Source organism: Hydra viridissima, unplaced genomic scaffold (genome assembly GCF_058129835.1).
Source record: "Hydra viridissima isolate aposymbiotic clone 2 unplaced genomic scaffold, HvirCarnegie_v1 scaffold_5, whole genome shotgun sequence".
Lineage (NCBI taxonomy): Eukaryota > Metazoa > Cnidaria > Hydrozoa > Anthoathecata > Hydridae > Hydra > Hydra viridissima.
The window spans coordinates 5387359-5404900 of NW_028324304.1; the positions used below are offsets into that span (position 1 = coordinate 5387359).

Sequence of the window (17542 nt, forward strand, 5' to 3'; positions counted from 1 at the left end):
TTATATGAGGTGGTAATTGAAATATTTAACTTATTTAGATTAATTTTACTCGTGTTTTGAGTAATTTTCATTCCTAATAATCACAATTTTTTAACAAAATTGTCTATATTTATGCATTCAATAGCTGCCATTTGGAGAAGTTACATTTAGAAAATGTAATTGGCATAGAAATGATTCCCATAAATGTTTAATAAATTGTTTTTGATTTCGTATTTTATTTGCATTAGATTTTTGAGATTCTTTTGGTATTTTATATATATATATATATATATATATATATATATATATATATATATATATATATATATATATATATATATATATATATATATATATATATATATATATATGGGCAATTCCACGGCGGAAACTGAAAAAGCAGTCAAATTTTAAACTCTTTTTTGTCAGTTTTTAACAAATGAATATTGATGTAGACACATGAAAGTTTATTTAAAATATACCTTTAGTTCTAAAATAAATGTATTTAAGTCATTTTTATGGCTCCGAAAGTTACGGTTTTTCTCATTGATGCATGTTAAAAAAGTACCACTGTAAAATGTTATTTTACCCATGATTTTTTTTGTATATTCCGAAATATTTTAAAGTGATAATGGAGCTAAGATGTTCAATTTCTTGTTGGTCAGATTTTTTTCTTTAAAAGATAAATATATTTCAAAAAAAAAAATAAAATAACTTTTGCAATTTTCATGTAACGTAAGTTAACAAAAACATGATCAAGTTCTGTTTTTTCGAAAATTTAATTTGAAAACTTAAGTTTTGTAATATTATATGTGAAAGAATATTAAATCTTATATTTATACATTAAGATTTTTGAATAACGATGCTTAGTTAAGGCACATTTTCATTTTGAATTTGTGTAACGTAAGTTAAAACTACATTTATTTCCAAAAGTTTTAGCGCTTTTTTCGTAAAGTTTTTTAACATAAAAAAAACGATTTTAATCGCAACTCCCAAGGGGTTTGAAAAAAACAAAAAATTTTTAAAGTTACGGTTGTTTATAAAGACGAAAACTATTTTACATCGCAATTCCTTAAAGGTTTTTTTTTTAATTCTTTATATGCCAATAAGATTTGATTAATTAAAAGTTATTCAAGCAAAACTTAGCAAAATTTGCTTTGCATTTTAAAATGGCTAAAAGTTCTAAACAGAGAGTTAAAACTTATCAAGCTGCTTATCGCCAGCGTGATTCCGAACGGAAAAAATATATGAATGCTGATCACCAAAAAGCTCATCGTCAACGAATAAAACAAGATCCGGAAAAAAAAATGAAAGAAAGAGAAAAAATAAAGGAAAGAGTCCGAAAGTATCGAATCAAAAAGAAAGATTCTGCAAAATCCCATTTCTCACGAGAAACGAGAACGAGACGAGATCTCGCTCATGGTTATTTCCAATGATATATAATACTATATTTCAAAAATCGATCTTCGTAGGTTTTATTAAGGAATAAAAATGGTTGTAAAATCCCCGATGAAATCTCGGTCAGCTTTACAGGTGAATTAAAGCTTCAAGCGTGACATATTTTTTGTTACTTTTGATTTTTTCTAATTACAAAAACGTATGTTAATAAAAAAAAAAATTTCATTAGTGAGATTTAATACTTTAGTATCCTATATATGAAAGATTGAAAATACCTTTAAATTCTTCGTTTTCGAGGCTAGTGGAAAAACAGTTTTAAATGCACAATTTATTTTTACGTAATGCGCTTGCGCATAATAAATGTCCATTGCGAAACTACCGTGTGCAATTTTGAAGTTGATAAATTTTCAATTTTTTAAATATCTTTAAAAGTTTAGTAAATTTGGTAAGTTTCCATTCAAAATGAATTTACCGACATGAAAATTGATAAACCACCTGTTTAAAAGTTGTTTTTAGTTTGATATGGAATATATTTTTGAATAAATAAACTAAAAATATGTTCTTTTTATTTTTTTTTTTCTTCAAAGCTTTTGAAACTTATTTTTGTAGTTATATATATTTATGTTGTTGTTTTTTACAAAAAATCAGATTAAATCTTAGGTTTTTTTGGAAGCGCTAACTTGCCTCTGCTGTGTCATACATTTTTAAAATACTTAACGTTTCTTATTTTCAAATATTTTAAGGGGAACTGAGGCAAGTTAGCACTTTTTTATTTACATGATTTAAAAAAGTTGAACAGTGATTATTATTTTTTTCTTAACATATGTGAATATTTTATTTTTGGTTTGAGATATGAAAATTTTATATTTTTTATTTGGCTACACTGTAAAACTTTACCGTGAAATTCACGGCACTATACCGTGAATAACACGGTATTTCACCGTGAATGCATTTTGCGGTACAATACCGTAACTATTACGGTGTTTTGGCTGCGAACACGACTCTTAACTACTTCACGGTATATTACCGTTAAATTTTTAGACAAATCAAGTAAATTGGGTTGCCATGTTTTTTTTTTTATATTTAGTCTTAGCAATGATTTTTGAATAATCTCTATTTGAAATATTTGTATATGTCTAAATAATTCATCCTATAATTTACAAAATAATATTATTTGTTTCAATGTCATTTCTTATTGCACTTAATTTTATGATATAACTTAAATGATATCAACGTGTTTGACATCAAATATAAGATTAAAGATTGAGTATATAAAACGTGTTTGATATCAAACACGTTGATATCAACACACCTGAAGATATCATTAACTTCAGCTATATCTTACTAAGACATAGCTGAAGTCCATGGTATCTTCAGGCTGAAGACTTCACCCTGAAGATCACAGCTAGGTTATCTAGTTGTGTTTTATATCATACATTATATCCTTTTAATCTTATAAATATTATAAATCCTAATAATTATTGCATTATATGTATATATATTTTGTATATATAATTATGTATATATACAAAATATCCTAATAATTATTGCATTATATGTATATATATTTTGTATATATAAAAATGTATATATATATATATATATATATATATATATATATATATATATATATATATATATATATATATATATTATATATTTATATATTTATATATTTATATATACATATATAGTTTATAAAAAGATAATGTCTAAATTGGATTTAAAAGCATGCAACCATTGTGGCAAAAAAATGAAATCTTTGCTGAGTTATATGACTCATTATCAAAGCCATCGCAATTTAGCTAATATTCAATTTCCTTGTTGCATTCAAAATTGCAGAATTATTTTCAAAACGTATTCAACTTTCAAATTGCATATAAGAAAAGAACATAATAAAAGTATTATCGAAAATAAACCAACAACAGAAATAAATAACATTTTCCAAAGTTTTAAATGTGATATTGCACTATGTAAAAAAATATGTGCTGGACTATCTCAGTTTATCTTACATCTTAAATTGCATCTTGATTCACTTGACCGCGTTCATTGTCCTTACATGAATTGCAAAAGTTCTTACACTAATCGAAATTCATTTGCATCTCATATAACAAGACGACACAAGCAATGGGATTCAAGTTTTATCAAGCCACTGTATGTTGTTGGCTTAAATTCTTCTAATTTAAACAACAATAAAGATGTTAACACCCTTGAACAAGAAAGTATTTCATGTGGATCTTTAGAACACTATGAAAATGAAGAGTTTCATGATTGTATTGATTACATTTCTTCTGAAAAATATTTGAAGGATCAAGCTCTCTTTTTTTTAAAATTGCAAGTAAAAAATATATTTCCAGCTTCTTGTGTTCAATCTATATTTGATGAACTTATGGTAGTTAATAATTCGAGTACTCAATTCTCTGTTCAAAGTCTGACTTCTGCAATCTCGAATCAAAGCAGCGATATCTGTGAAAATGTTTTAACTGAATTTTCTAAATCAGAACAAATAAAGAAAAACAGTTTGTATGCTTTAAGTACTAATAAAAAAAGGAAAGCTTATTTTCATAAACACATGAGTTACATATCTCCAATAGAATTTACTTTAGGTTTTGATGCCAATAAAAAATTTAGAACTGTTCATCATGTTCCAATAAAGGACTTGTTACAAATGATGTACAATAAACACAGCAATGAACCTGGGTTTTGGCTAAAACATGAGGAAAATTTTGGTATATATTCAGACTTACTGAGTGGATCCCTAATTCAAGATATTGCAAAGTCTGATGATAAAATTTTATATCTTATTCTATATCAAGATTCTTTTGAAATTGTCAACCCAATTGGATCAGGAAGAAAAAAACACAAGATACTTGCAGTTTACTTAACATTAGCTAATATTCCATCACACAAGAGATATGCATCGGAGCAGCTACAGCTGGTACTTATGTGTAAAGATGCAGATTTAAAGTACTTTGGCCTCAGCAAAGTATTTGCACCAATATTTTCTGAATTGGCAGAAATATCTGGTTCTGTTTCTGTTTCTGAAAGTTTATCTGTAAAAACAAAACTTCTATGCGTACTAGGGGATAATTTAGGATCACATTCTATAGGAGGCTTTTGTGAAAATTTTAGCACAGTTTCACACTTTTGTCGATACTGTTTAGCAACACGTGCAGAGTTTGATTTTAACCCTCAATTCTGTGGACTAGATCGAACAGAATCAAGCTACAATAATAGCCTGCTTCAATTAGCTCAGAATAATGGTAACAATTTTGAAGGAATAAAATTTAATTCACCATTTAATGGTTTATGTGGATTTCATGTGTCTACAGGTTTGCCACCATGCTTAGCTCATGATATCTTCGAAGGCGTTGCTTCACGAGATATGTATCTATTTGTTAAATATTTTGTTAATAAGCGATGGTTTTCATTTAACAACATCAACAGAAGAATTAACATGCAGAAATATTTTGAAGGAGATGCCTTGGATAAACCTTGTGAGATGAATAAAACTTCGAGTACTGAAAAGTTAAGTGGTCATGCAGTTCAAAACTGGGTGTTTTTGCGTTTGTTTCCCCTTTATATAGGAATTTACATTACAGATTTTGAAGATCCTGTGTGGTTATTGTATTTAAGACTGAAAGAAATTGTTGAGATTATATGTTCACCTAAAATTGACATTCAACATATTGCTTATCTGCAGGTTTCAATAAATGGTTATTTGTCTTCTCGTAGAGAATTATTCTCTTCTTCAAAACTATTACCAAAACATCATTATTTGTCCCACTATCCACAGCTAATTTTACGTTACGGGCCTCTAATGCGAGTTTTCACTTTGAGGTTTGAACAAAAGCATTCTTACTTTAAAAAATGTGCCAGAAATTTTAACAATTACAAGCATGTATGTAAAACCTTAACAGAGACACACCAGTTGTTGCAATCATACAATAATTCAAGCATACCAAGTTCAAAAATTTATGCGGTCAATTCATTTTCATTCAATGTCACAAATTTTAGTTCTACAATTTCTGAGGCAATTATAACTACATGTGGACAACTGCCAGATACATTTTCTACCCATATTGTCTATCAAGGTACCCATTACAAAAAAGATTTATTCTTGATTTTTGACTTTACAAAAGATCACGAACTTCCTATTTTTGCAAGAATTTTGTTTCTTTTTTTTGATACACATGGAATTGAGTATGCTCTTATTAATGAGCAGAACACACAATTTGTGCATGAGCTTGGTATGTATGAGGTCTGTGGAGAAAATAATGAGATTCGATGTATAATGATTGCTTCTTTAATAGACTACCTTCCACTACCATCTTACAAGCACTGCAATCGCTCTTTTATTTCCTTAAAGCACTCTGTGTCATGCTCATCGAACAACTACAGGTTTACATAAATGATTTTTAAAAGTTATATATTTTATTTGGCAATATCATGATAAAAGATTTTATTTGTAAACTATTTTATTCATAGTATTTATGCAGTAAATTTGTGCAGTTTTTTTCAGAAATATTATTTAAAGAACCAGTCATAAGAACCAATCAAAAACAATAGTAGAGAGTATTATAAAAACGTTTTAAGAAAACTTTCTTTTTTAAGAATTTTGCTGCATAATTACATGTATAATGCCTTACTAAGAATTTTGTTAAATTTTTTAATATTTTGTTTTTTTGCTTTGTATAATTTAAAATGGAAGCAAGTATAATTTTTAATATTTTATATATATATTTTTAATTTAATTTATTTTTTGAATGCTGCATTTTGTGAATACTATATATGTTTTTTAAATTTAATTAGTTGTAATCTTTTAAATTTAATAACCACATCAAACTCTGTAAAATTTACTTACAATATAATATGACTTTTATTATGATACTCTTGATATATACACATGTTATATATGATCTATTTTTTTAGATAATGGAGGTTATTAAAAGTAATATTTTAAGAACACTGCCAAATATTGACGGATGTGTTTTAAACCAGGTTGTGAAAAATTTATGGGAAATAGGTGTTGAAAATGAAACAGATCTCTACCTGGTTAAAGTTGATGATTTGGTTTTGCTAAAACCCATCCAACAACGCAAACTCCTTGAATCTTGGGCAAAGGAAAGCTCTGGTAAAAACGATTTATGATACTCAAAATAAATATGATTTTTATTATCATATACATTTATATATTTTTATTTATAATGTTAATAAAATTTTATGCAGAACAATCCCAAAACTCTGTAGATTTTATTGTGGCCACACAATCCAGCATGCAAATGGTGCCCACAGTTGAAGTGAAAAATAACTCAACTAATTCAAGTAAGTTATTAAAATAAGTTGTTAATAAAACATAGTAATTGAAAAAATATTTAGTTAGTGTTCTTTATATATTTAATTGCTGTATTTAAAATAGTGTCAATTTTGTCTAGTAATGAAGATTAAACATGTAAGTGCTGCTGATTGGTATTTGACATTTGTTTTACCTTGGGCCAAAATGTCTAAAGAGGTACAAGATATATTAGCAGCTGGAGAAAGACCTTTAACAGCACATCGGTGTGCAATTATAAGGATTATTATGAATGATGTCCTTGCTGTTTGCCCAAAGCCATTAAAAAAACATTTAGATGTAATTGCATCTTCAATGGTTGCCAAATATCCTAAATCGTTTAAAGATGAATATGGTACTACAGTGATTGGTAGCGGTCATGACAGTTTAACGTTACAACTAGTAAACCGTTATGACTATCTGCAGCGGCCAAACCATGTTCCACCATTACTGAGTGTTTTAAATACGGAATCCCAAAAGGAACAATTATCAGTAGATGTTATAAAAAGAAAAACTGATAGTTATGGTTGCTTGAACCGAGAACCAGTTCTCAGTGTTTCAAACAGTCCTGAAGAACTCGAATACTATTTGCAACGAACTGAAATAAATGAAAAGATGTTATTGAATGATTTGTTGATAAAATTCCCCAATTTATTTACAGTAAATTAAATTCATTTTATTTAAAAATAATATAACTTATATTGTTAACCAGTATGTATTAATCTATATTACTACTAAATAGAGATTTTTTTTATAGTATTTAATAAGATGTTTGTAGAAGTTTATTTTATTTAGTTTTGGTATATATATATATATATATATATATATATATATATATATATATATATATATATATATATATATATATATATATATATATATATATATATATATATGTAAATTGGTTTTTTCTATTTAGGTTGATGGTTTGCTACATCACTTTGATGTTTTGATGGGTGGAGTGAATGCTGGTGAACTTTTGATGAAAGCATTATATGATGAAAAGTTATATTTATTTTTGCATAGTTGTGGAATAGCAGACCTTAAAGTAAAGAAGGTGTTAATAAGTTTAGATAAAGCAAAACATGAAACTTTGTCAGATTTACCTGTGGCTCCCGGTCTTGTAATGGCTTTGATTAGTTTGTTTAATGAAAAACTTGATGCACTCTTTATGTTTGTGGATGTAAGTTAAAGATAGTAATCATTAATTTAAAATATATCCAATACATATTTTCAAGCCATTAATTGTGTTTCACTCATTTTATAATAATATGCAATGCAGTTACTAAAAGATATTTGGTAGTAAGAAAAATATGTTTAGGAGACAATGGATCAAACAGAATTGGTGCCAATATCAAATTCTCCTCATCTATGTGTTTATGGTATGTTGAATTACAAGTTCTAACATGTTTTAAGATTTTGAAAATAATTTAAAAAAAAGGTATGAGGTTGATCATTTTTATTTATATATATTTAAAATGGATTTTTGTTAGGCCAACTTGCATTCTTTTTTTAGGGAATTCGCTATTTACAGCAAATCGATTCATGCTGGTAATTGATTGCATTGTTGTAGTTGATGGAATGAACAATTTCATCAAGTCATTTTGTTGTTTATTTGCGAGTTTTTATATTTTCAATATACCATATCCAAAAGAAGCTTCATCAATATTAGAATTTTGTCAACGGTATATAATGCTTATATTATGTTTAATTAAATGTGTTTAATTTGTCTAAGGTTTACATAGTATTTGATGTTAATGATATTTATTGATGAGAATGTTTTTAAACGTCAATTGCTTATACATATATTATTGACCGTTCTAGTGCATTTTTCGGCATCAATCCTGAAAAAGGAAGCAAAGCAAGGCGAACGAAGAAGACTTCAGCAATAAGCAAAATTGTGCTGTCAATACTGCAGAAGTTTGCGAAATTTAATAATATTTGAATTTACCACGTTGCTAAACTTTTTAATATAACTTTGAAACAGCAATTTATTATGTAGTTATTTATATTTATTTGTAAATTTCAAAAGTTTTACAATGTCTTTTGTTTTATTTTTGAATTTAATACATTCTTGAACTCCTACTTACCGAATATAACTATTTATATAACGTCATATTGATATGTAAGAGATTTTAAATTTTCGTTTTATTTGAATTTATTTATATTCATTTAATTTATCTGAGTAACTTTTTCTATTTAATAACATGTTAGTAATGTAAAACTGAAAAGATTTTTAAAAATATGACGTGTTTTTGTTGCCATTAGCATATAAACAAACATATATGTTAATAGATATTTATAATTGAAGATACAATTGAAAAAAATGTTATTGAAATACAATTGAAATTAAAGAAAAAATAAGACAAAATGAAACAGGCGAAGCATTTTCGAAAATAGTAAAAATATATTTTGATTTATGTTATACAATATAAACTTTACAACAAATGAGCGAGGCATTTCTGTAAATTAATCACGGTACTATACCGTAATTCACGCTGTTTCATTACAGAATAATCACGGTATTCTACCGTAAAATAACGGCGTTTTACCGAGATTAATTCACGGTGTTTTACCGTAAAATAATCACGGTACAATACCGGCATTTATGGGTAACGGTATAGTACCGTGATTTTCACGGTAAAGTTTTACAGTGTATTTAATATGATTTTGTGTTTGTTTCAGCAGAAGTGAAGTAAAATAAAAAAAAAAAAATTTATTCACACAATTTGTTAAAGCTGACAAAACTGTTAAGTCAAAGTCATTAACATATTCAGCCATTAAATATATACTTTATAAAGATTTTGAACTACCATTTAAATCATCGGAGTTTAAAAATGTGTGTGAAAAAACATAGAACGAAATCTATTAAGCCATTTATAAATAAGTTAACAATTGTTCTAGTTTTTCTTGGAAGATGACCAAACCATGTAAAGAGTTAAACGTAAATATTTTAAAGGAAATATTATGCTATTACTTAAGTTACTTTTAATTGGAAAAAAAACCTCACTACTAAAAAAAGTGTTATTTAATGAACTTACTTTATATCTTCCAGCTTGGCATCTTCTGTTCTCAATCTATCAGCAAGAATATCTTTTTTAAAGTTCTTAGTCGAGATGTCAAAAAGCTGATAGGATTCTCTGAGAAAATCTTTCTCTAACTTTGATTGCTTATCAAGACTGCTGTTCCAGTTTAGAGAAGACAATTTAATCAATTTCTTGTATTTTAAATTAAGTTTAATGATTTTAGTCTTTATATTGTACCCACAAATCACAAATTTCTTGCCAAACCCAGCATTATCCCAAATTTTTTTAATCCTAGATACCAAGCAAGAACTATCAGGATCTGTACAAACACCATTTTCACAAACAAGATCCTTGGATTTCGATTTCAATTTGCAACCAACATTAGTAGAAGTGGGTTTGTATTTAACTTGTGACTCGCGAAGGATAAATTGATAGTATCTAAGAATATCACCATTAGATGGAAGCTGTCTCTGAGGTAACTCCCTCAGTGGGTACTTCAATAGGTAAATATACCTCAACCTTTCTGTATTTTTCCGTTTTATCTTATTCTGTCCTATCATCTTTTTTTTAGCTGTTCTACCCATTTTTATATGAATTTCGAAATAATCAGTTTTTTAATTAAATTTATGCTAAATGTTACATTTGCATCAAAAATCTATGAAGTCGTTATTCCCTCTCGTATAATATTTTATCTAAGTTTACCGTTACGGCTTTTATAACCGTTTACACGAGAATTTCTTCGTGCACAAATTAGCATTCCTTTCGTGTACAAATAATTCCATTTAGAAATAGTTTCCTTCAAAAAAATTTCTAAATGGAGTTATTTGTGAACCAATCCATGGGGAATCATACGAACTAATAATATTGTCCAGAGGGAAAAATATCAATCTCTAACAATGTTCATAGGGAATGATCCTATTCTTTAATAATATTCTATGGGAATTATTTGTATACTAATTATTACATCATATTAAAACATATTGAAATACTAGATAGCGCTGTTTTTTAGTAAATACACATAAGTGTACAAAACCGTAAAACTCAGAATTTACATCTATCACTTCTAGCCATTAAAAAATTAAAAAAAAAGATTTTGGTAGCTATTTAGGACCTATAGAATGGGGATCAGTTGAGAGCACATTGAAATTATAAAAAAAGTGTGTTTTTGGGACATCCTAATAGACACCTTCATGTTGGTGACTATTGTAAAAAATGAATAATAGGTTGTTTCATTATTGGTACTTACTGCTTTTATTTATTTACTGAAAGCCAAGACAACACTATGCTAAAAATGCAATTTATATCTTAAATTGCTTTTTTTTTTATATATATATATATAGTATTGTTAATCCTTTTGTACTTCGAAACAGATTTTAATGTTACATTTTCGATAAATGTTTATATTAACTGCCATGTCAAAATGGGTAACTATAAAGAAGTAAATCGATTTTCAGTTTTTATGTGGTCTTTTATTTATTGTGTTGTTGTTGTTGTTGTAATTATAGTATCATAATTCCATTTTTTTTTTTCTTTAGGATTTACGATTGACGCATTTACACGATTTATAAAAAGAAACCTGATTACCTTTTATTTTAAATTTTGGTCAGTTAAAATGATATAAATGTATGCAATTAGTTCAATTTTTTTTAAATTTTCTCTATTTTAAGCCTAATAATTTGCTGTACGTAATTTAGGGAATCTTTTTAAATGGGTAGTGAATATTGTAGTTCAGCGCATTTTTCAAATATCGAGTTACTTAAATTTTATAAGGTTTTTAACTAATTAATTAGCTTAGTTTGCATCTGCAACACTTTTGAGGAAAGAAAAAATTCTTATAAATATTAAAAAGAAAAAATTCTTATACACGTAAATCATTGTCTTACATTTCATTATTTTGGTAAAAGGTCTTCATCAAAAACTTGACTACTCTTAATAAAAATAACTATTCTCTTGACCACCATTAAGGCAAAAACGGGGAAGGGAGGTCCTTTATTAGTGTCAAAATATTTAAGAGATTTAAATTTCGAGTAACAAAAGGAATTTTTAGTAAATGGTAGTAAATTACCGTTTACTAAAAGCTATTGAAACAAAGAGGACATATATATAAAAATTGTCAGATTAGTGCCATAAATAGTAATGGTCAGTTATTTTTAATAAATTTATTTGGTTGTGTGCATTTAACGTTTTAAAGACAATTTCCTGTTTTAAAGAATAATGTATCAAGGGGATACCAAAAAATTAATAACTCATGTATAATTTACGTTCGCTTAATATTAATCTTATTAATTAAAGTTCATGTTATAAAAAATATAACAAGAATATAGCCTTACTTTTTCGTCAATTTAAAGCATGATAAAGTGTTATTATTTTGTGTTAGTAACTAAAAACATATTGTGTTGAACTTAGTATCGAGGAAAATGGTTCTGCCTTACACTGATATGATCTATGTCAGTTGTAAATTACTCAATTTTAAAAAATTGGTAAATTATTTTACCTCCGCATACTTTTTATTTTAATTTTACAGATGGTTCAATTTTTTCAATTTGAATGCATTTTTCTGAAAGGGCATCAGTTAAGGTTTCGCAACTTTAAATAGTGGAAAACAGCCGCTATAAATTAAGTGACAGACCGACCATAACCCGTATTACGGGTTGCTTATTGCTAGTTATTATTAATTTTTTTTTCTTCATAGTTTTTGATAAATATATCTATCAGTTAATATTGTTATAAAATGTGTATGTATGTGTTATATAACACCATATTTGTTTATAGTTGTATATATGTTTAAATTCTGTTGTTTCTATGTTTTCAATGTGGTGTGACATTTCATTATGTTGAGCAATATTGATTACCTTGCCAGCCAAGCGATGTACTTACAGAAGAGGTGTGAATTAGCAGCATTTAGTGCCAGGCGGTGTTATTGCTTTAGAGCTATGTTGTGTTGTCTAGCCTCTTTTAATTATTCTGGAAACACATGTCTGTTAATTTTTAGTGTAATGTGTATGAGAGAGTATGCAACCTTGATCTTTAAACCTAGGGCGTTTTAATGTCCTAAATTTGAAGTAATTGAGTAACTAATGTTAAATATAAAAAGAAATATACTTTTATGTATTTATATGTTTAGTTAAAAGATAAATATAGTTAAATTTAAATTGGTTTTCTAATTTTGCCTTTCATATTTTAATTTTGTTTGTTATTTTCGCTGGATTTTAGGATCAAGGGTGTAAATATTCTATTGTAACGTGTTATTGTTGTGATGTTTTGTGTTGATAGACTGCTTTGCTTACCTTCTCGTTGGTGTCTGTTGTTAAAAATGAATAATAGGTAGTTTCATTATTGGAACATACTGCTTTTATTTATTTACTAACAGCCAAGACAACATTATGCTAAATATGAAATTTATACCTTAATTTGATTTTCAGTTTTTGTTGTTTTTTTTTTTGGTTTTTTTTTTTTTTGGTTGTAATTATGGTATCATAATTCCATTTTTTTTTTCTTTAAGATTTACGATTGACGGATTTATACGATTTATAAAAAAACCTGATTACCTTTTATTGTAAATTTTTGTCAGTTAAAATGATATAAATATATGCAATTTGTTCAATTTTTAAAAAATTTTCCCTATTTTATCCCTAATAATATGTTGTACGTAACTTTGAGGATCTCTTTAAACGGGGGGTTATGATTGTAGTTTAGCTCATTTGTCAAATATCGAGTTACTTAAATTTTATAAGGTGTTTAACTAATTAATTAGCTTAGTTTGCATTTGCAACAATTTTGAGGAAAGAAAAAATTTTTATATATTTTAAAAAGAAAAAACTGTTATACAACTATATCATTGTTTTACATTTTATTATTCTGGTAGAAGGTCTCCATTTAAAGCTTGATAACCCTTAATAAAGATAAATCTATTCTCCTCATCACCATTAAGGCAGAAACGGGGAAGGGAGGTCCTTTATTAGTGTGAAATTATTAAAGAGAATTAAATTTCGAGTAACAAAAGGAATTTTTAGTTAATGGTTACAAATTACCATTTACTAAAAGCTATTGAAACAAAGAGGCCATATATAAAAGTGGTCAGATTAGTGCCATATACAATAATGGTAAATGTTCAGTTAGTTTTAACAAAGTTATTTAGTTGTGTGCACTTAACGTTTTATAGACACTTTCCCTTTTTAAAGACACATGTATTAAGGGGATACCAAAAAATTAATAACTCATGTATAATTTACGTTCGCTTTATATTAATCTTATTAATTAAAGTTCATGTCCTAAAAAATATAACAAGAATTTAGCTTTACTTTTTCGTGAACTTAAAGCATGATAAAGTGTTGTTATTTTGTGTCAGTAAATAAAAAGGTATTGTTTTGAACTTAGTAATGTCGAGGACAATGGTTCTGCCTTACAATGATATGACTTTCGTCAGTTGTAAATTACTCAAATAATGTTGAATAATTGTTAAATTATTTTACCTCCGCATACTTTTTATTTTAGTTTTACAGATGATTTAATTTTGTCAATTTGAAGGCGTTTTTCTAAAAGGGTATAATTAAGGTTTCGCAACTTTAAATTGTGGAAAACTGCCACTATAAATTAAGTAACAGACCGACCATATCCCGTATTACGGGTTACTTTTTGTTAGTTACAACAAGGACGTATTAATAGATGGACGTTCAACGCATTGTTTTATAAAAAAGATATGCGTGTTACGCTATTGTTTAGATAACAAAAGCGAAACAATAGGTGATAATTGCGAAACCGGGGAGTATTTTAACTTTTTTCGACGTCGGAAAAAGATGGTCTCGACTATCCAATAAAAATATTTTTAAAAGTATTTTACTGAGCATCGATACATAAAATGAGTATGACAGAAAACTTTGCTATTAACCAAGATTATTCTTTTTTGCTTGAAAGTATTGATAACCAAATTGAATTAGTTGTGGATGATTAAATTGAGATAGATCTTGAAGAGTTAGCGGAATTGTTATCAGAGGATTTTGAATTGGAGCTCATACCACCAGCAATTCCTACAGAGAAGCTGATTGCAGAAGAAACCAAAATGCTGAAAAAAACAGAAGAACGCTTAATAACTAAATTTACCTGTCTGAAATGTTACAATAAATATCTTAGAGAATCGAATTTTAAAAAGCATGAAAAGAAATGTTACATTGCCACTAAAGGTGTGCTTATACTCACATGTTGTGGAGCTTAACGCCTAAACGGGTGCTAATTTATATTTGCAAATACTCCCAGACTATGAAAATATTGTAATAACTCTTAATTTTGATTTTAGAAATTATTCAAAACTGTAAATTGTTGTAATGTACTATTGAACTTCCATATAGAAGAATGCAAGTTGTCTTTATTACATTTTTTACATATACTGGTGTAAGAAAATGTACACAGTTAAAAAATGGCTAGTTAAAGGTAATAGATGATTGACATTTCTCTTTAACCTGGGTTCCATTACAGCCAAGTTAGTATGGTAGATGGTACTAAAATCACAACAGACTTCTAAACATATTAATGAACAACCTCTATGTCTAATAACTTTAAAGTTTTCAACTGTATTGCCTTCTCTCGTTTCAATTATTCCAACATCCTCATTTGATGTGCTTTGGAAATTTTTAAAATCAGAAAATTTATTTCTGATTACAAAAAAAGATACTGGAAGTCATTATTACATTTACAGATGTTTATGCATGAAATGTTGGAGAATATAATATTAGCAGATTAAAGATTTAGTTGATCTGGAAGAGATTTGTTAATATTAATGGATAATGGCACTTCACGATTTAAAACAATTAGTCTCCACATGCCATTTGATTGGCGATAACTATTGATTTTAACTATTACAAAATAATTTTTATTATTTTCATTGTAACAGTCAAAACCATGTTTTGATGCAAATGCTTTTAACTGTTGATGAATACTTATCGCATGTACTTTTTTATTTCTTCCAACTCTAGTGAATGTGTTACATACATAGCAGGTTTTTCCGAAAAAGTGAAGAATTTATCATTCCTCTCAACTTCAAAGCCTTTTTTTGATTTTAAATATAACCTGCATAAGACCATATAACATGATTTGCATAAATATTCAGGATGAACTTTTTGATAGTCTGAGGTTGTATCCAGCTTGTAAAAGCTAAGAATTGCTTGTTTATAGATAACAACAGGTTTTATTTGATAGTGACTGTCCTGCTTTATTATGTAGCCACACTTTCTACATAAATGTTTTAAATATTCCTCATGAAGACTCGTTGTTTATCCAGTAATGAGATAATAGATAGGAATATAAGATTACTTCTTTTGATATAATATTTAGAAAAGGTTAAAAATAAGGCTATGCATCACTTGTAGAAGGCTCAAGAATATGCAACTAAAAGTATGGTCTTATCATTTTTATAACTTCTGTTATTACTATTAGTAACAACAGTAATAATTAAAAAAATAAGATCATTATAACTTAGCTCTACATGACAGTTTAAAAATGCTTAAACAAAAATGCTCATTAAAAATACATACTTTATATATCTTTCCAACTCCTGAAACGAATAGTATTTTATGAACTTTAAGATGCTTTTAGTTATAATATCTTTAGACAAAATGCAGTTTAGGTATTGAAAGTAAGAAATTTTTTAACTAGGTCGTTCACAAAAAAAAATAATCACAAATTCAAGAGAAAAAAAAAAGCGAGGCAAATTAGTTCGACATTTCCGACAAAAATAAGAAATACTTTCTGATTTGAACCTTAAAGTGGGAAGCATAATCTGAGAGTGGGGTGAAAAGAACACTTAAAATATCTTTTTCGACCTTTAAACTATATCATAGCAGCTTCAATTTAATAAGGAAAATTTGTTTCACTTTACTCTATCCATTCTAGTAAACCAAACATAGCCTTTTTGCAAAAGCCTAGTTTTAGACGTCAAAGTTTAAACACAGCTAAATTTTTATTAAGCAAAGTTCATAGCTCAAATCAACCTTTTTCAGATTTGTGAACTATTCTTGATTAATTTTTTTGTTTTTTATAACCATAAGCTTCAGTAAATGCATAATTATAATGGGTTTACTGAGGGAGGTTTTTTGACGGAAATTTGACGGGTAGAAGTCGGAGTATCTGTATCATGAATTTAGAAAATTGACGGTAACACGCATAGTTTTTGACTAATTGGCGGCACCTTTGATCTATAACAATGCGTTGAACGTCCATCTATTAACACGTCCTTAGTTACAATAAATATAAGAATTTATTCCATACATTAATTTGCCAGTTTGAATAAATTTACTTGTTTGCAGCCAATTATCGTGTTGATAAAACACAGCCAGGCTGGGTTTATGACCAGGGCTGCATTAATATTGATGCGCCCTTGAAATTTTTTTACTTGGCGTTAAGTAAAACAAATATTTTACTAAGTTTATATTATTATTTATTGACCATGTGTAAACTTATTTACTCAGCCAATATTTAAACTTGAAATTGTTTTCACTGTAGTGTTATAATATCATAAGGCATTTCATAATGTATACTTCAGGGTATTTGTAAGATACCATAAGATGGATTTCTTTAAATCGTGTTTGACATATGACTCAAGGGGGAAGTACCCCATAAATTAAGTAAAAATTGAAAAAATTTTTTTTGTTTGTTTCGGAAACAAAAATTAATGAAGAACACAATGAAATAAAGAGACAGTAAAAGTTATCCAGCTGTGAAATTTACTTATCCTGGTGTTGAAGTTGAAAAGTTAGAATGTGTTGGGCATGTTCAGAAACGAGTTGGGACACATCTAAGAACATTAAAAAAAAAC

The 17542-nt window shown here is 27.5% G+C and overlaps 3 protein-coding genes across 5 annotated transcripts; 2 read left to right on the forward strand and 1 right to left on the reverse strand.

Annotated features, from left to right (window-relative positions):
- Nucleotides 1-3085: 3085 nt before the first annotated feature.
- Nucleotides 3086-5788, forward strand: LOC149888150 (uncharacterized). Its single transcript, XM_090089008.1, has one exon. The coding sequence runs from the start codon at nucleotides 3086-3088 to the stop codon at nucleotides 5786-5788; it is 2703 nt and encodes a 900-aa protein (XP_089945134.1).
- Nucleotides 5789-6179: 391 nt separating this feature from the next.
- Nucleotides 6180-8952, forward strand: LOC149888151 (uncharacterized). Of its 3 annotated transcripts, none has more exons than XM_090088290.1 (7): nucleotides 6180-6511; nucleotides 6628-6702; nucleotides 6813-7369; nucleotides 7629-7892; nucleotides 8031-8091; nucleotides 8226-8394; nucleotides 8534-8952. In XM_090088290.1, exons 1-7 carry the CDS (start codon nucleotides 6313-6315, stop codon nucleotides 8652-8654), a joined length of 1446 nt encoding a protein of 481 aa, XP_089944416.1. In that variant the 5' UTR covers nucleotides 6180-6312; the 3' UTR covers nucleotides 8655-8952. The 3 variants fall into 3 exon arrangements, with proteins under 3 accessions (XP_089944416.1, XP_089944415.1, XP_089944414.1); XM_090088289.1 differs by having other exon boundaries at nucleotides 6224-6511; nucleotides 6607-6702; nucleotides 8034-8091; XM_090088288.1 differs by having other exon boundaries at nucleotides 6233-6511; nucleotides 6607-6702.
- A 794-nt stretch (nucleotides 8953-9746) lies between these two features.
- Nucleotides 9747-10408, reverse strand: LOC149888152 (uncharacterized). Its single transcript, XM_090089009.1, has one exon. The coding sequence runs from the start codon at nucleotides 10317-10319 to the stop codon at nucleotides 9747-9749; it is 573 nt and encodes a 190-aa protein (XP_089945135.1). The 5' UTR covers nucleotides 10320-10408.
- Between the last annotated feature and the right edge of the window lie 7134 nt (nucleotides 10409-17542).